Source organism: Carlito syrichta, unplaced genomic scaffold, assembly GCF_000164805.1.
Source record: "Carlito syrichta isolate Samal-C Ts95f unplaced genomic scaffold, Tarsius_syrichta-2.0.1 Scaffold302307, whole genome shotgun sequence".
Lineage (NCBI taxonomy): Eukaryota > Metazoa > Chordata > Mammalia > Primates > Tarsiidae > Carlito > Carlito syrichta.
This window is the reverse complement of record NW_007246403.1, coordinates 566,579-588,486: the sequence shown is the minus strand read 5'-3', so window position 1 is coordinate 588,486 and position 21,908 is coordinate 566,579. Positions and strand designations below refer to the sequence as shown.

General features: G+C 52.3%; 1 protein-coding gene across 1 annotated transcript; it reads right to left on the bottom strand.

The window, feature by feature from the left end:
• Positions 1 to 3,547: 3,547 nt before the first annotated feature.
• On the bottom strand, positions 3,548 to 20,684 carry NCF4 (neutrophil cytosolic factor 4). Its single transcript, XM_008056283.2, has 10 exons — positions 20,531 to 20,684; positions 15,236 to 15,320; positions 14,699 to 14,852; positions 12,739 to 12,809; positions 9,821 to 9,948; positions 8,709 to 8,766; positions 7,708 to 7,806; positions 5,220 to 5,350; positions 4,949 to 5,014; positions 3,548 to 3,746 (listed from the first exon to the last, which is right to left on the bottom strand). The coding sequence occupies exons 1-10, from the start codon at positions 20,560 to 20,562 to the stop codon at positions 3,551 to 3,553; spliced, it is 1,020 nt and encodes a 339-aa protein (XP_008054474.1). The 5' UTR covers positions 20,563 to 20,684; the 3' UTR covers positions 3,548 to 3,550.
• Positions 20,685 to 21,908: the final 1,224 nt, after the last annotated feature.

Here is a 21,908-nt window from a genome sequence, read left to right as displayed (position 1 = left end):
GTGACTGACTCATGTCAGCCTAAACTGGGAACACTTATAGGCAGAGAGTCAACTTTCTTCTGCTTGAAGCCAGGGATGCCACTCTTTGAGGATCCCCTCATCCTCACTCTCAGGTCCTAGCACAGGACTCCTCGGTCCAGCCTTCCCATCTCATGGCCTTTCCAGAAGTCTGCATTCTCAACTGCCTCTACTTTCCAGAATAAAACCCCAGATTCTAGCCCCACCTCTGATTATAGTTTTTTTGGAGGGAGGGAGGGGAGTTAATGGGAGAGTCATTGGAGTACCCCTCCCTTCTTGTGAAGCTTGTGATTCCTCAAAGGGTGTGTCCTACTAGGGTCTAGTTGTTTCTTGGTGAATCTGGTCAGGTAACACATTAGAAGCTAAATAATTAGGTTTGAAAGAACACACCTTGCAAGGTCTGTTTAATTTTTCTTAAGCAGTTATTTTCTAGTGTACTATTATAGGTTGAATTGTGTCCCTCCAAAAAGATACATTGGAGTCCTAACCCCCAGTACCCCTGAGTGTGACCTTATATGAATATAGTGTCTTTTCAGAGGTAATCAAGTTAAAATGAGGTTATAGAGTGTGCTGCTTTAAAATTTTTCATAAGGCAAGTCTGCTTCACAATAAATTCTCTCAGTTTTTGCTTGTTTTGGAAAGTTTTTATTTCACCTTTATTTTTGTAAGATAGTTTTGTTGTACATAGGATTCTTGATTGAAATTTTTTCTTTCATTCTTTCAGCACTCTGAATATGTCATCCCATTGTCTTCTGGCCTTCATTTCTTCAGATTAGAAATCAGCTGCTAAGCTTACTGTGGTTCACTTTTATGTAATGAATCACTTTTCTGTAGCTCCTTTCAAGGTTTCCCCTTTATATTTGGCTTTTAGTATTTTGACTATGATGTGTTTAGATGTGGATCTCTTTGTATGTATACTTCTTGAAGTTTGTTGAACTTTTTGGAAGTGTAGACTGGTGTTTTTAATAAAGTTTGGAAAGCTTTCAACCATTTTTTAAATCTTTTTTTTTCTGTCTTGTTCTCTCCTCTCTGGTACTCTCATTATGTATATGTTGGTGCACTTCACGGTGCCCCACATTTCTCTGAATCTTGCTCATTCTTCTTCATTCCTCTTTTTTTCTTAAGATCGTATAATCTTGATTTATTTGTCAGTTTGCTTATTCTTTCTTTGCCAACTCAAATCTACTCTTGAGCCTTTTTGGTGGATTTTTCCTTTCAGTTGTTGTTCTTTTCAACTTTAGAATTTCAATTTGGTTCTCTTTCAAAAAATCATTTATATCTTTGTATTGATATTATCTATTTCATGAGTCATTGACACCACACCTATTGTAATTCTTTAAACATGGTTTCCTTTAGTTCTTTGAACATATTTGTAGTTCATAATCTTTGTTTGCTAAGTTCAGCATCTGAACTCCATCACCCCCCCCACACATGCACAAAACTGTTTCTTTTGCCTGCTTTTATCCTTTCTGTGTATGGTTTATACCTGCCTGTTTCTTTGCAATTCTCATAATTTTTTGTCAGGAACTGAACATTTTAGATAATATTTTGTAGCAACTCTCAATACTGTCCTCCTGTTTCTTCTAGAGCTTAATATTGTAGTTATTTGTTTAGTTACTTGTATATTGGTTTAATAACTTGACTAAACTAATTTTTTGACATCTGTTTCCCCCACAAGTGCAGCCTGTGATGTCCCTGCTCAGTTTTTCCATCTTGTTTTTCATTCTATTTCTTCCTAGGGGTTGCCACTGGGTCTGCATAAACCTCCTACTGGTGAGAAGTTATGCTTAAGCTCTTTTAACCAGTTATAGTTTCACCCTCTACTTTTGGCTGTGCATGTGGCTTGGAACATCTTTCATAGATCAGAGTGTTTTTTGCCCCATGTTCAATCAGGAGCTAATAGCTCAGAGTTTCTTTCTCCAGTCACTCCTGAGAGCGATCAACCTTGGGCATGCACACAGTCTTATAGACTACCAGGAAATGAGTGCAATTTTATTTTTAAGCCTGACTTCCTAAGAATTCCCTCTGGGTCAGAGGAGCTTATTGTTCATCCATTGCTTGGTCAGAGGTTATGCTTAAGCCCCTTGTGCCAGTAAGACTGGGTGCTTTACTGATGGATCTGTATGTGGCTTAGGGAGTGACTTCAAGTCTGCCACCCTTCCTACTTTGATTTCTCCTGAATGCAGCCTAGCAGATGTGTACAGTCTCCTGAATCCTTGGAAATGACTGTAATCCTAGAAAAGATATTCTTGGTTGTTTCTTTACCTGATTCTCTGTTGAATTTCTAACCTTACCTTTCTCTTGCTGCCATGAGCATCTTGCTAATATCAGTCCCCTCTTAATTGCTGGCCACCAAGATTCCCATTATTTTTGACAACTTCTTCAGGATTATTTTCAATAAAGTCAGTCCACACAGGAAAAACTGTGGAATTCTCCCTCCTTAAAGCCTGACTCTCTCCATGGGCAGAACATTTGCTGGGTGCAGAGAAATTAGACCATTTCTCCTGGAATGATATCCTGTTCTATGAGTGGGAAATGGAGTGGGGCACTGTACCCCTGGATCTTCTCGGGTTGTTCCTCTCAGCATAGAACCTTTGCCCTACAAGAGAATTAGGGACCAGCACTTCTGGTCTGCTGCACCTGTGGTAGAGACTTCTCCTTAGTAGGAGATAAGTAGTAAAAGGAATGTTACGGGTTGAATTGACAGATTCAAATCACAAATTATATGTTGAAGTCCTAACCCCTAGTACTCCAGAATGTGACCTTATTCAGAAATAGGGTCTTTACAGAGGTAATCAAGTTAAAATGAGGCCATTAGGGTGGGCCCTAATCCAATATGACTGGTGTCCTTACAAAAGGGGGAAATGTGGACACAGAGACAGACATGCACAGAGGGAAGATGTATAAAGACACATCGGGAAGATGCCTTGTGAAGACAGCTCCATCTACAAACTAAGCAGTGTCAAAGATTGCTGGCAAACCATCAGAAGCTAGGAAGAGGCAAGAAAGATTTTTTTACAGGTTTCATAGGGAGCACAGTCCTGTGGACACTTTGATTTCTATCTCCTAGCATCCAGAACTTCTGCTGTTCAAGCCTCCATTCTGTGGTTTTGTTTTTGTTTTTTTGATATGGCCACTCTCAGCTGTGATTGCCTAGAAGTGTGACAGGTCTGCAAAGGTAAGAGAGATTTGCAGCCTGTCCCTTCTGGGGTGAAACTGCAGAAGGCTAGGAACTGAGGGGTCAGCTGTCTTCTCGTTGACACCCATCCAGAATAGAGCATACAGAGTGGAGTTTCTGTTGTATGGCGCTGGGGGTTGGGAATGGGAGAACATTATGGTTCACATGCCACAGACTCACCGTCTTATTGAGATTTTATGATCTTCTTGAATAAATGTCTCTTTATTTTTTATATGCCCTTAGAACAATTACTGGAGACTTTAAATAATTGATTAGAAGTATTTTTCATAAGTTAAACAGTTGTTTCACTAGAGAAAGTTTCCACCAAGCTCCTCATACCACAGTTTTGGAAGCTCAGGGCACTGTGTTGTAGACCCCATAGTTGTCCTTCTGGGTGACGTGCAGCTTCCAGGGGAAGAGGCGCTTCTGGGAGGGGAGGCCTTGCGCCTGCCTCACCATGAGTCCCACGTCCTCATCTGAGAGCAGCCGGACCAGATCCCCCTCAGCATCCCGGTAATTCAGGGCGATGTCCTCCCTCTGGAACTCCCGCCTGCATGGGAAAGGTCAGGGTTAATCAAGGGCCCGAAGAGAGAATCCAGGGCCTTGGAACTAAGCAAAGGGGCAGTAAGAGGGGGCAGAGAGAGTTTTATGTCCTGAATCTAAAAATCACAAAGCTTGATACAGGCCCTGATCATTCAAGTAGCCCAACATCCCACCGTACAGATGGAGAAACTGAGGCCTAAAGGGGAAAAGGGACATTCACAATGAGTGACAGCCTGAAACATCTTGTGTATAAATCTGCTAAAGCCTTAAGAACTAACACGAGGAAGAGGAATGAGCTTGGCTGGACACAGAACAGTGCAGAATAAAGCCCCAGGGAGACACTTGTGAGGGGCTATTGTGGAGAACCTTGTAAGGACTGGGACTGTCTGATGTGGGTGTGGGAAAATGGGCATTCTTTAACCTGTCTGGTGAATGTAGAGGTTGACCTGAGTTTTCTATAGGTAATTTGATAAAATGGGTCAGAAGCCTAGGAGACTTGCAAACACTTTGGTCCCCAAATTCCTCTTCTTGAAAATCACAAGGAAATAATCAGAAAAGCCATCCAATAGGTGAACAAAGATGGTTCTTGCAACATTGTTTAGAGTCATAAAAAAATGGAAGGAAACCTACATGAAAAGAGGCTATGTTAGCAATGGTGCATCCACAGAAGAGTTCAGTACAGCTAAAGGAATATTCGGGTGTGCATGTTGTATGTGACTGATGAAATCTGAATGCATATCACATAGTGACAGGAGTAGAATTATGAGGCGATTTCATTTCTTTGTACCTTTCTGGCATGATTACTGACATTTCTTTTTAAATGAGCAGGTCTTACTTTTACAGTCAGAAATGCAACAACGTTTTTGCCATTCCATAAAATAGCCTTCCAACAGTGGCCTGGACCTTGGGAAGTAGTGAGTCCCTGATGGTGGATGGTTCAAATCCAAGGCTTTTAGTGAGAGAGACTTTAGCCCCAGCTACAGATTCAGATCTGAACTCCCAAGCTGTGACCTCAGCTAAGTCCCTGGACCTCTTTGTAGCTCCCAGCTCATCTCCAGCACGGGGAGAGGATACCTAATCTGCAGACCAGGCTGCGGATAAGATGAGAAGGCCAAATAGATGCCAAGCACCCAGCTCCTTACTACTAGCATCTCTCCCTCCGTCCTCTTCCAGGGGCAACTGATGCCCTGCCCTGTCCCCAGCCCTCACCTCATGAGCTCCAGCAGGTCTTTGAAGCGTGGGGTGCTGCTAAGATCTTCCTCCACTGCAATATCCCTGAGGGGGCAACAGGCAGAGGTGAGGGGCACTGGGCCAGAAGGGGGACAGCGGTGGGGGCCAGGGATGAGGCTGGTCAGGCCACGCTGACCTTGGCACAGCATTGTGGCTTGTCTGAAAGGCAAGCTATGGAATGGGGGACACACGAGAGTGTGGTGGGAGTGGGGGGTGGCAGGGATGGCAGGCAGGACGCCAGGCCACGAACTTGATGGTGCTGATGGTGTCCTCGTAGTAGTAGCAGCGCAGCCAGTTGGTGGGGTCGTCCTCCTCGGGGAAGTCTTTGAGGATCTTGACGAAGGACAGTGGGAAGATGCCTGTGGCTCCCCGGACAGTGCCCTGGGGAGGAAGGGAAGGGATGCCCGGTTGGCGGGAAGAAAGGCCAGAGGGCCACACCTTGGAGCCCCCAGCCCCTTTATAAGGATGGGCAGACAAGGTCTGGGCCCCCTTATGTGGGAGAGGGGAAGAAAAGTGAGGAAGTTCACCAAGCTGTCTGCCTTAAGACTTATATTTCAGTTTTAGAGTAGGTGAAGATTTGAATCGGTCTGGAAAGCTGCTTTCATTATATTCGTTTATTCATTTATTCATCCAACAAAGACATCTTGAGCACCAGCTCTGTGGCAGGCTCTGAGATCTCAAGGTAGAGGGAAGTCCTCACCCTCATGGAGTTCCCAGTGCAATAGCGTGTGACGGCCGTGAATATGAACCGCAACCAGTATGGTGAGTCGGATGGTGAGAGCGACTCAGGAGGCAAATAGAGCAGAAGAGGGAGAGGGTGAGGGGTGGGAGGGGCCTGCTGGTGATTCCCACACATTCATTCATTCCACAGATGCCGCCGAGCACCTGCTTAGAGCAAGTAGACCAGAAACCTCTTTCTCCAGCCCATGCCTTTCTCCAAAACGCAGGCCCAAGACCCAGCCACTGCCTGGGCTTAGTGCACAGGCTCTTCTTAATCTTCACCACACTGTGAAAAATGGATTACTTACACACCGTTTTGCAGACATATAAACTGAGGCTCAAAGTGATTCCTGCCCTGCTCCCCTGCCCCTCCCCCAACCTGAGGTTAGAAGTTGACACATAGGACTTTCCAGAAAACAGGAAGGAAATAGATGTTTTTTGTTTCTGGAGAGTGACCCAGAGAGACCCTCAGGGGACTGTAAGCTGTGGAGTTCCTGAGACAGAGCTTCAGGATCAGGGTAAAATCAAAACTGCTCAGTTGGCCAGACCAGGGGCCGCTTGCTCCTCTCCAGTCCATAGGCACCAAGGACTCTCCAAGGTTCTGGGACTCCTGGGGGCTGGGCCTGCCTCTGGACCCATCCCAGAAGCTCCTTCAGGCACCCCTCTTATCCCCCTTCCCCCAGGAGCACGGAGTCAAGATAATTTCATTGAATAAGGACCTAATACAAAAAACTGGCCCCAGGTCAGGGCAGGCCAGGGCAGACCAGGGCCTATACGATGTCCTACTCCACTCACTGAGTCAGAACAAAGCCCTTCTGCAGGCCACGCTGGGACAAAGCAGTGACGGGGACAGGGCCTGGCTTTGAAGTGTCATTTAAGTCACCTGAGGACCATGTATCAGTCAGGCACCAGGCATCCAGGTTTTTGGGCAAGCCCTGGACATCTACCATGTCCGTCACCCCTTCCAGGAAGGGTGTGAAGAAACTTGCACAGAAAAGGAAACCATGGGGTTGAGCAAGTTTCCAAAGGTCTACAAAGCGAGTTAAAAGCAGAGCTAGGACTTGGCCCTCAGGCTCTTCGTAGCTCACCTCCTCATCCCCACCTTTCACTGCTGCCTGCGCCAGAGGCGATGTGATCCCATGTCATGGGCCTGTGCTTCTCAGCTGGGGCCATTCTACCCCCCAAGAGCATGTCTGGGAGACCGAGGTGATTGTTGCAACTGAGGGGTGCTGCTGGCACCTAGTGGGAAGCCCAGGGACTCTGCTAAACACCCTATATTGCTCAAGGCAGTCCCATGAGAAGGAGTTATCTGGCCCCAAATGTCGACAGTGCCACTGCCGAGAAACCCTGGTACAGACCGAGAAATGAAACTCAGTAGGTTCACTTACTGGCCTGAAGCAAACCATTTCACAGGATCAGAACCAAAGGCAGGTGCATGAGCTCCAGAATGTTCTGCTCCTACCACACACCTGCCTCCCCAGTGGCTGTGTTCCCACAGTCTCCCCACACCTGCCTGGAACTCTAGACTATCCTCAGATGACATCCCTTTCTTAAGGCCATAACTGATCCTGACTCAGTCTCTGACCCACCACTATACCTGAGGCGAGCTCACCTCGAAACTCACTTTCATCCTCACCTCCAACCTCACCTCCATCATCACCTCCAAACTCTCCTCCATCCTTATCTTCAACCTCAGCTTCAACCTTACTTCCAGTTTCACCTCCACCCTCACCTCCATCCTCACCTTCACCTCCAAACTCACCTCCGTCCTCACCTCTATTCTCACCGCCATCTTCCTACTCCAACCTCACCTCCATCCTCACCTCCAACCTCACCTCCAGTATCATCGCCATTCTCACCTACAACCTCTCCTCATTATCATTCCCATCTTCCTCTCCAACCTCATCTCTCATCTCACTTCCATCCTCACCTCCAACCTACCCTCATTCTCACCTTCAACCTCATCCCCATCCTCACCTCCGCCCTCACCTCCAGCCCCACCTCATCTCTAATCTCACCTCCAGCCAGTCTTTGTTGATCCGACTGAGAAGGAAGATCACATCTCCAGCTTTGAAATTCAGCTCCAGTTTGCTGTTTCCAGTGAAGTCAAACAGGGCCTGGGAAGACGAGAAGGGTCAGGAGGGAGGGAGGAAACATTAAGGTCCTACTAAAGTACCTGACACACTTTGGTGTCCTGTTTTACAGATGAAGAGTCTGAGGCTCAGAGAGAAAGAGTGACTGGTCTGAGGCCACCCCATTTATTAGTGGAGAAGATGGGATTTGAACCAGGTCTCCCTGACTCCAGAATGGGTGCTCCTTCTAGACCTGGAGAGATGAGTGCATAGGGGAAAGGGTCCAAACTCTTTAGCCCAGGCACCTTCCACAGCCACCAGGCCTTACCACAGGCCTCAGGCCTCCCATAACCCCCACCTCCTGTCTGCCAGGGCTCTGCCCACACTGGTCTGTAATGACCCTCTGTAAGCATGTCCCAAGGCGTTGTGAGCTCAGTGAGGACAGAGCCTTGTTGAGTCATCTCTGTGACTTCAGTCCCCAACACTGATACTGATGCATTCCTAGGACACTTATCTAGTAGAGGAAGCCAGTACTACAAGGGGCCCACCCTCCAAAAACTAATTCCAGTTTTTTGGGGGGGGTTCCCTTTGTTATTCTTATTGGTCTTATAACATTTGCTAGATAAGCAACTGATTGTGAAAGGAATTACAAGGAGAAATGAAGAGATATCACTGATAACACAGCCACATGAAAAAAATGACAAAGTTGGAGGAGGCCCAGGCACGCTGGTTGGAGGAGCATGTGGATGGATGCGACCCCTGTTCCCTCTGCCTGCTGGTTGCATTCCCTCATGGCAGCGGGGCTAGGAGTACCCATGTCAGGCTGGGACCATAGCCTCTTACTTCCTCCCAGCCCAGCACACAGCAGCACCCAGGAGGAGGGACTCAGTGGCGGCAGTTGGACAAAGGCTGTTGCCTGCAGCGTGAGGGCCTGGCTGGTGGGCTACCTCTGCTCGAGGAGCTTCCATGCGGTCAAAGCTGGCAGCTTGTGGGGACACGCTCTTGCTGTGGAGAGAGAAGAGGGACTTGTCAACCCTTGCGACTCTTCCAGGGCCCAGCACCCTGCTTCTGCAAGAAGACCCTTGCCAGGAGTGAGGGAGGAGAGGGAGGGTTTGCTAAAGTGTGGCTATAGTGGTCCTCTGGGCTGGCACCTGTGTCTCTAGCTCTCCCAACTGCCCAAAGAGGCCACACCTTCGGCTTCTTTATGCACCAGGACGCTGAGACTCAGAAAGGAAGTGAGAAAGAGACTATATTCTTGTTTAGTGCCTTTAAGGTGCCAAACTGTTTACATTGGTTCCTTCTTCTCCCTACAGTCGACCTCCAATGTGAATGCGATTATTCTAATTTTTGAACTGAGGCTTGGAGAGGTGGCATGCCCTGTTCCAGGGCCCACAGGTGGCACACCTGGAATTCAGACAGTGCCTACCGGGGTGCACAGGGGAGATGCCAGATACCAAGAGGACACTTAAGATATCGGCTGGAGGGAGACGGGGGAGCTGGTGGGGAAGTCGGGGCTCAGGAGCTCTGCCCAGCTTTTCTGAAATTCTTAATAGCAGCAACCTCGGCGTGGGACTCCAGCACTATTTCAGTGGCTTGGAATCTGGGTGGTTATTTTTTGCTTAGGAGGGGGCTGGAAGGGAGGGGTGGGCTCTTTGGAAAAAGGAGCAGCAGCGTCCCCTGGAGGCCAGTGTGTTACAGCCGGCACACAGCCAGCCTGGAACCATGACAACTCAGGGAATGTTTGTGGATTTCAGGGCTCTTTCCGCCTTCCAGCGCTCTCCACTCTTTCCAGGCACGCAGAGCTCTTGGGCCATCCTCGGTGGGGACCAAACCACGTCCCAGTCCCGTCCTCCAGGCCTTACTATGATCACCAAGACACGTGCACCTTCCGTGCCTCCAGACCCTGTGCTTGACTTTCCAAGCTCATCTAACAAACCAACCCATCCTGGGGTGCCCAGGAATAGAACCGAGCTGTATTCCTTCCCTCCCTCCAGGTAAGACGCCTTTCCCGCAGGGGTTCAGGACTCTGCCCCTGGGAGCGCAGGGGCTGGTCACCCACACTTTCCGGGTGCGTGGGCGGAGGCGACGGAGTGCCTGAGGCACCTGCTCCACGTCGTAGACCGACTGATAGAAGAAGATCCGGACGTCCTCGTCCATCTGCACCCAGACCGGCAGGCTGAGGAGGCTCTGTGTCGGGGAGGGCAGGAGGTGGTCAGCAGAAAGTTCTGGACACCCAGCCCAGCTGCTCTCTCCCCGTCCGCCTGATGTTTGCTTGCTTCTCTCTATTCATGCACCCTATGCCTGATGCCTAGAAAGATACTATTTAAAACAATAACAACAGCAAACCCGGCAGGCTGAAGGTAACACTTCACAGCTTTGCTCCTGGCTCCAAGGTCAGGAGGGGACCACTGGCTTGAGTGGCGTCCATTGGAAAAGACATAAAGTTCTCATCACAGTAATGGTGATGACAGTTAACAGGGCCTGGCAGTGACTGTGTCAGGCACTGCACTGGGTCCCACATGTGACACCTTGCCCCATCTCCCGATAACCTGTGAGTTAGGATCAGAAAAAGGAAGGAACCTGCCCAAGGCCACACAGGCTAGCAAGTGTGCCCAGAGCCATCTGCCACTAAAGCCTACCGCTTTGCTCAAGGTGAGACAACAGGCACCCAGAGCCTAGTGGGGCCACCCCACCAAGCTTCACGCTGCACGGGGCCAGGAACACTGAGGTCGCCTTTGGGTGCTGCAGCACCAGAGGCACCCAGAACTCTGCAGAGAATCTCGTGGGGGCAGCAGGATGGGAAAGGGATGGGAAATTTCAACCTGAGCCTGCAGATCTTAGAAAAGGCTATCATATGGGGTGGGGGGGAGGCCCACCTGGGCGATGTTTAAGGGGCCGGGTGCTCCCGGGATGGAATCTCAACTCTGCTGCTCCCCAGCTGGGTGACAGGGGGCAAATGTGACTCAGGATAGTCATCAATAAAACAGAGATAATAATAGTACCTCCCTTGTGGGCTTGTGTGAGGATTAAATGAGTGAATACGTGCACAGCTTGGAACAGCACCAGGCATACACCAAGTGCCCAATGTTACACCAAGTTACGTAATGTCACCATTGCTGTTATTTTTACACAACATAGCACGTGAGTAAGAGCTCAAGCCCTGGAGTCTCAGAGAAGTGAGTTCAAGTCCCATCCTCCCACCTAACTGCTCTGTGACACCGAGTAACCTTGCTGCGACACCGAGTAACCTCGCTGCGACACCGAGTAACCTCCCTGCTTGTAAGTGAGGATAATAGTACCAAATTCGCAAGTCACTGAAGGGATTAAATAAAACTATGCATTCACCCATAAACATATATCAAGAAACTCCTGTTTCAGTCAAAGCACATCACATGGTTCCAGGTAGGGGTTACATGATTTATATTCTTCATGAGGATGGGAGTGAGACCAGGGAGCAGAAGTTACAGAGAGCTGGGCTTTTCTCATAGCTGCCAACCGTGGGACAAGTAGCCTGGCTAAGGGCAGAGTGATAGTGAGCTTCCTGTCTCTGGAGCACAGGATGAGGTTGCTGTGACAGATTTCTGCACTGACTGACCTCTGGCTCTGGGAAGCCATTCAGACACAAACAGGCAGAGATGGGATCCTCTGGGTAGCTCCCTGCCATGACCAGGTATGGAATGACGAGCCCCAGGTCCCCAACCACCCCTCCCGCCTCCTGGGATACCAGGATAGAACCAAGCTCTATTCTAGTGCCCGCTTCCCTCTTCCAGCCCAGAGACAGGAGGGTGGAGTCTCAGCCACCCTGAAGGCTCAACTATCACAGTGCCCTTTTAAGGGCGGAAGCCCGTGTGGGTTTTCCTCCCTCCTTCCTCCCTGCTCAGAGCCCAGATTCTAGCAGCGATCTGCTTTCTCCTCCCTCCCTTGCCTTCCTCCTGTCCCTCCCACCATTAAGAGCCAAGATCTCTCACGTCCTAGAAGCAGGTTCACAGTTCACAAAGCACCTTCCTGTTCTTTACTCAACAGTACCAGCTTCACTTCTCGCAAGGCCAGAGAACCACGGGGAACTTCATGGGTTTGAAAATCAAGGCCGAGAGAGGATGGGCACCTTGCCCCGAATCACCCAACCTGTCAATGTCAGAGCCAAGACTAAAGAGACTCCTTGAGCAGTGGTCTTCTGCACAAGGACGCCTTTTGGCTATGAGGAGGAGGGCCTCTCCTGCCAGCTGCCTGAGGTTAACATCAAGCCTGTCACCCTCAGCTGCCTGAGGTCAACATCAAGTTCACATGGTGCACTGACTACCTCATAAAAAATACCGTCCCTCTCCTGGGCAGCTCTGAGAGATGGCTATTTTTTCCTGACCACTTTGGCCTCTGCCCTAAAGATGCTCCTTCCTCTATGTTCTCATCACATAGGGACGCAGATAGTTTGCAGGTTGGGAAACATACCAGGGCACCCAGCCAAGATGCATGAGTACAGCTGAATGCCAACCTGGACGCTGGGGGACGGGGCGCCCAGAGGGTCCTTCTCTGTTTTGCACAGAGGCACTGTGTGTGCAACCTGCAGCCTGGTGGGCCATGCCCTGGGATGTGGGTGTGCGTACACGGCTGTGCGATTTCATGAGTGCAGACTTCAGGGCCAGGCACTGATCTGATCCACTGCAGTGTCCTAACACAGACACTTGCCTGCGAGCTTGGGGCACCTGCAAAAATTTGTCGATTCAAAGTGTGGCACCCAGCCAAGATGCATGAGCACAACTGAATGCCAACATTCACCGGGGCAAGTGCTTCTCCACTGCTCCTGCCCCAGTCCCCGGAGCCCCAAGGACGCTTCCTACTCTGTCCCCAGGCCAGACCTTTAGGGACTGAAGATGGGGTCATCAGAGCCAGAGAGCCAGCCCCATTCCCAAAGGGTTGGTCCCCGGCTTCCCCCCAGGCTCCATGCCCTCCCGAAGCTGAGGTAGGGTAGCCCACTGGTACCTTCATGTAGGCATTGAGGGCTGGGATCCGCATCTCGGCGATCTCCTGTTTCACGCCCATGTAGACCTTGGCTGAGGAGAGGCAAAGAGCTGTCCTAGGTGCCTGGCCCAGTGTGGCCCAGCATGGCCCCAGGGCTGGAAATCCCTGCCCGTGCCCTGCCCCACCCTGCGTTCTTCCCATTGTCCTTCACGGTGCTGAAATGGCTACTCAGCACCATTCGCTGTGCATTGGCTGAGTTTCACTATTGCCAGCTGATATTGTTCTTGTTTGTGTTTCGCCTATTCTTTCAAACACACACACACATACACACACACACACACACGTTTGTGTTTTGCCTTCTTTCACATACACACACACACACACACACACACACATACACACACACGGGAGATTCTTGGTTCCAGTATATCAGTCAGCTTTGTTCACAGCTGTGTCCCCTCACCCGGGACAGTGTCTGCACATGCCAGTCACCCATGGGGCTTTATCTTCCCGTGGAGGACTCGCCCCAGAGCAACTGGATCAGACTCTCTGGGGGTGGGACCCAGGGGTCAGGATTCCTTCAATCTCTCTGGGTATTTCCAATATGTCACCAAGGTTAGGAACCGTGTGGCTAGAGTCATGCCCAGATGAACACAGATTTGTTGTGTGGATGGCTGAACAATTCCTCAAACGCCAGGAGGAATGTTCTGGGGAGGAGGAAACATAATGGCCGAAGAAGAGGCAAATGTCCCCCCAGGAGGTCTCAGGCAGAGAGCCCCCACCGGGGGGAGTATGGGGGTGGTAGAAGGGTCCTGGCTAGAGTTAGCCACTAAGGAGTCAGTAGCAAGAAGATGACAATCAAAGCCCCAGACATGGGTCAGCTTGCCCCGGTGAGTGTCTGGAGTGAGAATGACAAGGTAGAGGACAGTGTGGGCCCGGGGGATGCCCACCTCCCAGGGAGCAGCAGAGAAGGCAGATTCTGTAATAGTATCAAACTAAGGGAGCCTTCTTTACAGCATGGGGCTCTTTAAAGACAGAAGAGTGTTGAGGGGGAGAGGTTTATTCAAGGAAAGACAGGACTAGGCTGTGATGGGAAAGCCCCGGAAGAGAGGCGTGGGGAAACTATGGAGCTCCAGAGGGGAGGCTGGATAGAGCAGGAGACCCCTTGGGCAGAACTTGGAGTGGATTCCTCGGTGAGGCTAGATGAGGAGGAACATGGCCACACACTGAGAGAGAGAAGGGGCGGGGAGTGGGGGGAAGTACACAGTTGGGATTTGAGGACGGAACAGTGTGGGAAGGGCCCCTGGGTTTGGGGAAGGATGGTCATGGTCCCTGTGTCTGGCTGGCAGGGCATGGAGGGAACCCTGAGACCACCCATGTGTAGCTCGCTCGTGGAGGGTTTCCTCCTGCAGGGCTTAGGCACAGGGACAAGAGCTGAGAAGTCAGGGGCTTGGCGCTGTCCAAGGTGCACATTAGGACCAAGCCTGAGAGGAAGATCAGGGAGGCTAGGGGCTGAGGGGACTGTCTACAAGCAGAGGTGTGACACCCCCGGCTTCCTGGCAGGACAGGGCAGGAAGGAGAGCCACAGGAAAGGGTGGGAGCCATGACTGTGAAGTGAGAGGACTGGTCTCGTGGAAGGAGGCAGGGGAGGGCTGTACGGTGGGGTGTGTTTAAAGAGAGACTCGGGGATTGCTGTCTTGGAGGAAGGGAGGCCGGGTGCTGGGGCGTTCCAAACCGTGGCCTCCTCGGTGTGGACGGCAGAAGCCGTCGGCTGTCAAGGTCATCGGAGTCAAGGGCTGTGAGGCCAGAGTGCTGGGGATGAGGCAGAGCAAGACCGAGGGGGCGGGTGGCAGCCCGTGACTGCCAGGAGGGGGCTGTGAACTAATTGAAGTTTTCACATGGGGTTGAGATAAAGTCACCAAATAGTATCAGGGGACCTGGACGGAGAGACCTGGGACAGAAGACGGGAATGGCGGCCTACCTGGGAGCACCGGCAGGTTGCAGGTCAGGGCACTGGCTTTGCTCTCCGGCCCGAAGCGCTCCTCCAGCTTGCTCTGCAGGGCATAGAACTGGCGGTAACGGCGATAGATGAGGTACTTAGAGCCTCCTTTCGTCTTTACCTCGATGACGAAAACCTAGGGGGGCCAGAGGCCAGCAGGGAGGGCTCAGAGGCTGGGGACAGAAGCCAAAGAAGAGGGAAGGTGGCGGATCTGAGGTCACAGGGAGGGAGCAGGGCCTCTCAGCCTCAGTACCACGCTGGGCTGGATAATTCCTGGTGAGGGCAGGGTGTCCTGTCCCTGGAGGATGTCCAGCAGCATCCCTGGGTTCTACCCACTGGACGCCAGGAGCAGCCTTGCCCCAAGATGCAAAATCTAAATAGTCAAGGTTCTCGTCCAATGATCCCCCAAGGGGTAAAGTTGGCAATGTTGAGAAATGCTGGGTCAGAAGGTGAGGCTTTCGCGGTCAGCTAGGTGGGAGTTCAGAGGTTAGGGGGTGAAGGCCAAGGGGTTTCTCTTACAAAATGACTGGTGAAGCCTCTCTTCTCCTCGATGTCGGCGATGTTGGCTGAGATGGCAACGTCATCGGGGAGCTGTTCAAAGTCGCTGAGAGGCAGAGAAGATAACCTGTTTATCGCCCCGACTTGTCCTGCGGACCCTCTGGGGTTGAGGCAGTGTACCAGGCCCCCCCACCAATGCTGGGAGTACAGAGATGACAAGACACAGCCTGGGCCGTGCGAGCACAGGGGTTGAAAGCTGGGGACCATGTGAGGGTCTGACACTCTGTTTTGCAACCACACGGACCCATCCGAGAACAAGGCATCACACACCTCATCCTCCCCAGGTCCTTCTTCCAGGCCCTGGGTCACAGGACAAGCCACATCAACACGCTCTGGACAGAACACTGCAAGGGCCCCCCAGAGAGTGTCTCATGTTGCCCCAGTGGGAGAATCCTCAAAGAGGAGCCAGGTCCAGAAGGTGGAAGAAGAGGCCACCAGGTAGGGAATTGTGGGGGGTGGTCTACCAGGCAGGAGGAGTGGTGTGTCCTGAGGTTGGGCCCAGATCTGGTGCAACCTGAGACTGGAGGGGCAGGCGAGGCCAGTCTGAGGAAGGTCTCAGGGGCCAAGCAAGGAGCTTCTCCAGGCAGCAGGGAACCATGCAGGGCTTTGGAAGAAAGGGAAGCAGGATACAGCTGGTTTTCAGAGGCCCCCTCGGGCAGCCATGAAGAGAGTAAGGAGGGGCGGAGATGTGGGGAAGAGAGCACCATTGTGAGGCTCTGAGGGAGCCCATCCGAGGGATGACATGGGCCTCAGCTGACAGCAGAGACAGGAGGAGGGCACAGGTACAAGGCCATTGCCCTTAGCAGCCACCGTTAGCATTCTCTGTCCCCTGCTTCTTTCTGGCTAGCCAAGCACCGGTTTTGTTCAGGGTGGCAACGTGCCTGACCCTAAAATGATAGATCATACTAGTCTGAGCCAAATATAATGATCTTGTTCCTGTTTCCCAGCCTCCCTTTGTTTGTTTTCCTGATCCGAAGGGATGGACAAGGCCAGCACGGTCTCCTCCCTTGAAAGCAAGTGTGACAGCTGGACCTACAGCAGCCATGATGCAGCCATGAGGCAAAAACTCAGGGAAGACCAAAAGACTCCCTGGGGTGCTGGTCCAGAAGTCACTAGGTAGCAGAACCAGCCCCGGCCTCCCTCTGGACCTCTTGCTATGTGAACAGATAAGCCCTGTTTGTTTAAGTCACTGTCAGCTTCTCAGCCCCTGCACCCTAATGCTTTTCTCATGGACACGTTGCCAATTTGCGAATTGTTCCTCAGTCAGGACCAGCAGGCGTTAGTCACTGTTTGGACGTGGGGGTGAAAGGAAGGGCAGGATCAAGAGTGACACCTACACGTCTGACCAGGAAGGGGGTGGAGGATGGACTCTGTTTGGGGCATGCTAATTCGAGAGGCCCCTTGGACTCCTGAGTTGATGGCCAGCAGGACGCAGGGGTATAGCTCAGCTGAGCAGGGTGGGCTTGCCAGAGTGGGAGAGGGACGGGCCACCTGCCTGTGACTTGAGGCTAAGACCCCCGTGAAGAGTTCTCAGTGAGCCAAGGGTGGGAGTCAGGAGGGACAGGGAGAGGAATAGAAGAGAGACCGCGGAGGAGAGGCCCGGATTGCCAAGTGCAGCCACTTGCAGACAGATGAGGAGACAAGAAGCAAGTATGACTGTTCTGTGTAGTGACAAGGAGATGGGGCGGGACGGGAGCCGCACCCAAGGCCCCAGAGCTGGCCGGGACCTCGGGATCTACACGCCCTCTCCTAGTCCCTGCCAGTCACACATGACCTGGTCCGCCCAGGATCTGAGGCCGCGTCAGAACTCAGGAGGCCGCACCCAGAGGTGACTCAGGGCAGCAGTGGGTGGTCTGAGAAGCTCTCCACCCCACCCCAGAGCATCTCCTGGCTGTTGGTCACCTCCCGTTCACTTTCCACACATGCCTCCCTGGTGACACCCTTGGGAGAAGCTACCTCCGCTTTCTCCCCAAGACTGTGCATTTCCTAGGGGATTTCCTCTGCAGTGTGATGGGGGCGGGGCAGGAAGGAACCTGAAGAGAGACTCGGCCCTGGGCGGGTAGCAGGGCAGGTTGGGTCACAGAACTCCAGCTGCCCATCTCCTGAGGGCACACTCACGCCAGGCACTTTTCCAAGACCGAGGGGGAAATGGAGGCACAGCGCGGTTAGCTGACTTGTCCAAGTCGGGAAGCTGGAGTTTGGGCCCAAGCAGTCTGGCTCCAGAACTTGGTCCCTGAACGCTGCCACACTGCCCCTCACTCTGAGCCTTCCAGCGGCCGGCTACGTGATCTTGGCTAAGTCCCAGCCCTTCTCAGCCTGTCGCCCAGACTGAAATAATCATAATTTTAGCACTGCTTGAAGGCCAGACACTGTTCTAAGCCCATGAGCACATATGGGCCTCTGGGATCTCTTAGCTCCAAGAGGAAGTAGGGAGGTGGGCACTGAACAAATGGTGGCATCGTTTGAATGGTCCTGAGTGTGATTAAGGATGAGTGCGTGGTGTTTTGAGCTACAACACGAGCCTGGCCTTAATTTCGTTCCACAAAGAACCAGCAGTGCAGCGGACAAGAGAGATTGGGAGCAGAGTCTTGGATGATGGGTTAGGGTTAGGTTTAGGGTTAGGGTTAGGATGATGGAGGCTCAGGCGTTGTCAGAGGAAAGTAGAGCATCCTCAGGCTGAGAGTGGGCAGGGAGGGCTTCCTGGAGGAAGCAGCACTAGTGGTCAGCCAGGAAAAGCAAAGAGGAGTTGGCTACAGGACAGTGGGGAAGTTCTTTCTTTTTTTTTTTTTTTTTGAGTTGGAGTCTCACTCCGTTGCCCAGGCTGAAGTGCAGTGGCACACTCACGGCCACCCCAGTGTTGACCTGCTGGGCTCCGGCAATCCTTCAGCCTCAGCCTTCCAAGTAGGTGGAACTACAGGTATGTGCCACCACACCTTGCTAATTTTTAAAATTTATCCTAGAGACCAGGGCTCACCAAGTTGCCCGGGCAGGTCTTGAACCCACGGGCTCAGGCAATCCACTCGCCTCAGTCTCCCAAAGTGCTGGGATTATAGGCAGAGCCACCGAGCCTGGCCTAGGGGAAGGTCTTTCAAGCAGGGAGAAAGGCAAGTGCAAAGGCTCATAGCCAAGCAAGAGGGCAAGTTCAAGGAAGGAAGGAAGCAGGGCAGACATCAGCTGACAGTCCAGGCCCTGTGCAGCACTGGTAGATGAAGCTCAGATCCCCTAGGGCAGGGTTCTGCCTGCGCACTGGCTCTGTCCTCTCCTTGGCAAAATGGGGACCGTGGACGTACTTAGTCCTCTGGGTAGTCATGAGGTCCCATCTGTAACAAACCCCCAAACCCCCACAAGGGTAGGGACCCTGCTCATGCTGGATCCCCTATGCCCAGAACAGGACCCTGTACACAGTAGGTGCTCAACACATGTCTGCTGCCCCTGTCTGCATTAAGCAAATCCTTTGGTGGCCGGGGATGGGGTCAGGGGAGGGGGTGTGCAGCAAACCCAGCTGGAAGCCCCCGGCTGCTCAGGCTCCATTCACTCACTGTTTGTGGAAAGTCCTCCTTGGAGCTTGGCCTGGAGGAAGCCAAGGATCGGCCCTTGGAGAGCAGCTAGTTCAGGTTCATGGTGCCTGGCATGCAGTTGGTGCTCAAAACATGTCAGCTGGAACCGAACTTGCCACCCAGGGCAGCCCTTTCCGTCTTTGGATGTCTCTTCTTGGGGTCTAGACAGCCCTGGTGTGTAACCCTTCACTCTCTCGTTGCATTGGCCTCCAGAACAATCCAGGGCTGACTTTCAGACAAGGCATTCATGGTGCAGGGAGCCCAGGTGCCACCAGTACCTGGCTCCAAGGCCCATGGAGGCAGCCCTTCCACCTGAGGGTCATGGCAGCTGAAGGGACAGGGAGTAGGAGGCAGGGAATACACGGACCTATGGGCCGGCTTCCAGTGTCATCTCCTGAACCCTGTCCCCTGAGAAGCAGGAAGTGCCCCAAGCCTCAAACAGCTGCTGTTTCCGGAAGGTTCAAGTTTGCATGCCGGGCCCAGTTTCCTGTGGAACTTGTAGGGAAGAGGAAATCTGGCTGGACACCCATACCAGCCCCCCGAGAACACAACTCTGCGGCTCAGGAAGGCCATTCTGATGCTCTCTCTAGGCGCTGGCTTCTGCTTCCTCATATCCCCCCAACATAGGACGAGCCTTCTGACCTTCAACCTTTGGAAATTCCATCCCAGTCTCCACTTTTGGCCCCAGCTTCCACCACAGGCCCTTTGCTGCCCTCTTAGGCTCAAACTGGCCAGACTCGTCTCTGGTGGCCCTTCCAGTGGCCTCTGAACAGTTAACAGGGACATTCGCTTCCTGATGTCACCTGTTCTTCCAACCCAGGAGGGCAGGAGACACGCTCTGTGCCCTCACAGTCCCCGCAGTTCAAGGCACAGGCCTGGCTGCTGAGGAAACATTTGGAAAACGCTTGCTGGGAGATGAGGCCAGGCCCTGGGGAGGCTATGCTCCAAGCCCCAGCCTAGCCAGTCATTCTACATTACTCTGAGTAAGTCTTTCATCCTCCCTGGGCCTCAGTTTCCCCATCTGCACAATGGCAGGGTTGGACTAGAAGAATCTACGACTTTTTTTGTTTCAAAGATCCATTCAATCATTCATTCATTCAGCCACATGTGCTGAGCACTTAGTAGGTACCAACATTGTTCTACTTCCTAGGCACACAGCAGTGATCAAAACAGGCAAAAACCCTTGGGGGAGCCAATGATAAAGAAAAATAACAATAAATGAGTCCATAATATTAGGCCAGTAATATAAGGACTATGTAGAAAAAAGAAACAGGGCAAGGGGTCAGAGAGTAATTAGGTAGGGGCAGGCAGGGAAGACTTCTCAGAGGAGGTATCATTTGAACCAAGCCCTGAATTAAGAGAGAGAACAAGCTGAATTCTGTGATTCTGATTGAACAGAAGCTGGAAAGCCATCACTGACCACAGCGGGGAGCAAAGAGCCTTGCCTGGGACCCAGAACCCCACCACTCACTCGTGTGACCCTGGGAAAGTCACTCCCCCTCTTTGGGCTTCCGTGTTCTCATGTACGCCTGGGTGGTGAGCCACACCTCGAAGATGCTAGATGCAGTTCTAAGAGTCTGCATTTCTGAGTATTTGGGTTCTGACTCAAACCCCAGTCTCCAAATTGATAAGGGTCTGAGGAGGGGCGGGCCCTCCAGGAACAGTGAGGAGGCCCCAAGGGCCACATCGTGGCACTCACCTCTCGGCCCGCAGCTGCTGGGCTGTGGCCATAGCGGGCGGCGGTCCTGGGAACAGGCTGTGGAGGGTCTCCCCCAACCGGGTCCAGGCCAAGTTCACCTCTCACTTCCTCTTGTCACCCTGCGTCTGCCTCAGCTTGTGGCTCCTGAGGTCCCCTGGGCCCACCCTGCCTCTCTGCACTCCGTCCAAGGCTCCTCCTCCAGGCTCTGAGTCTAGCCTGTGGCCAGCACTTCCTCCTCCCCCGCCTCCAGATGCACAGAGATTGGGGAAGTGCCCACCCTCAGGAACCAGGTTTGCAGGAGGCCGCTTCCTCGATGCCTGGCCTGGGTGCCGAGCCTCAGCTGGGAATGGGAAGCCCCACTCCCTCAGAGACGGGGCTTCAGTGCTAACTCAGCCACCGAGGGGGCTTTGTGACCCTGGGGAGTCACTTCTCATCCTCTGGTCCATCCTCTGGGTGGCTGGATACCCAACCCTCACTCCCTCACTGCCAAGCCTTTACCCTTGCGATTGCCTAGGCCTGGAACGCCAGCCTCCACCTTGCCTGCCACCCCTTAGGCCCAGCAAATGCCGCCACCTCCAGGAAAGTCCCCTGGTTCCTCAAACCTCTGTAGTCCTAAAGTGTGAAGGTTGGTTTGGGCTCCCATTAGGCTCTGACTCTGGCGCCCTGGGCTGTTCTTCCTCATCCCTAGACCCGGTACCCAACCAAACTTTTCCATAGGGCTGCCAGCCCAGAATGAGCCTCACCACACAAACCTCATCACAGCCCTCTCTGTTTAAACTCTTCCACTTCACCCTGTATCGGGAGAAAGTATAAATTCCTCTCCCTGCCTCTGATGCCCTGAGGCTTCCCCAGCTTCCTCTCCTGAGCACCCTCCTTCTCACTGGCCTCCTTTCCGTTTCTCGACTGTTCCAAGATGCCTGCCCCTAGGGCCTTCCAGCATGCTTTTCCCTCTGCTAGAGTGCTCTCTTCCGGGGCAACCCCTTCAGGTCGCCTCCTGCTGTGGAAGCTTCTCTGTCCTCTCAATAAATCCTGCTTTCTCACTTTTAAAAAAATTCTCTCTTCACTGCTTCCTTGAGGTCTCGCCTTGGAAGTCACCCCTTTAGTGTGGCTTTCCCTGGCCCCTCACCCTGAATCAAGCCAGCCCCCCACCCCACCATCACACCCTTTCACAGATCCCTGTGTTTTCACCGCAAAGCTCTTGTCCATCTTGTACATTTCACATTTGTTTGTGTCTTCCTGTGTTTCGTGCCTTCCTGGCCAGCCGTGTCTCAGCTTCGGCCCCTTCTAACACGTGTGGCTATTTGGTTCTGAAGGGGGCGCTCCGAGAAGTCCACAGGGGCCACGGGCACAGCCACCCCCAGCCACCCCCAGCCACACA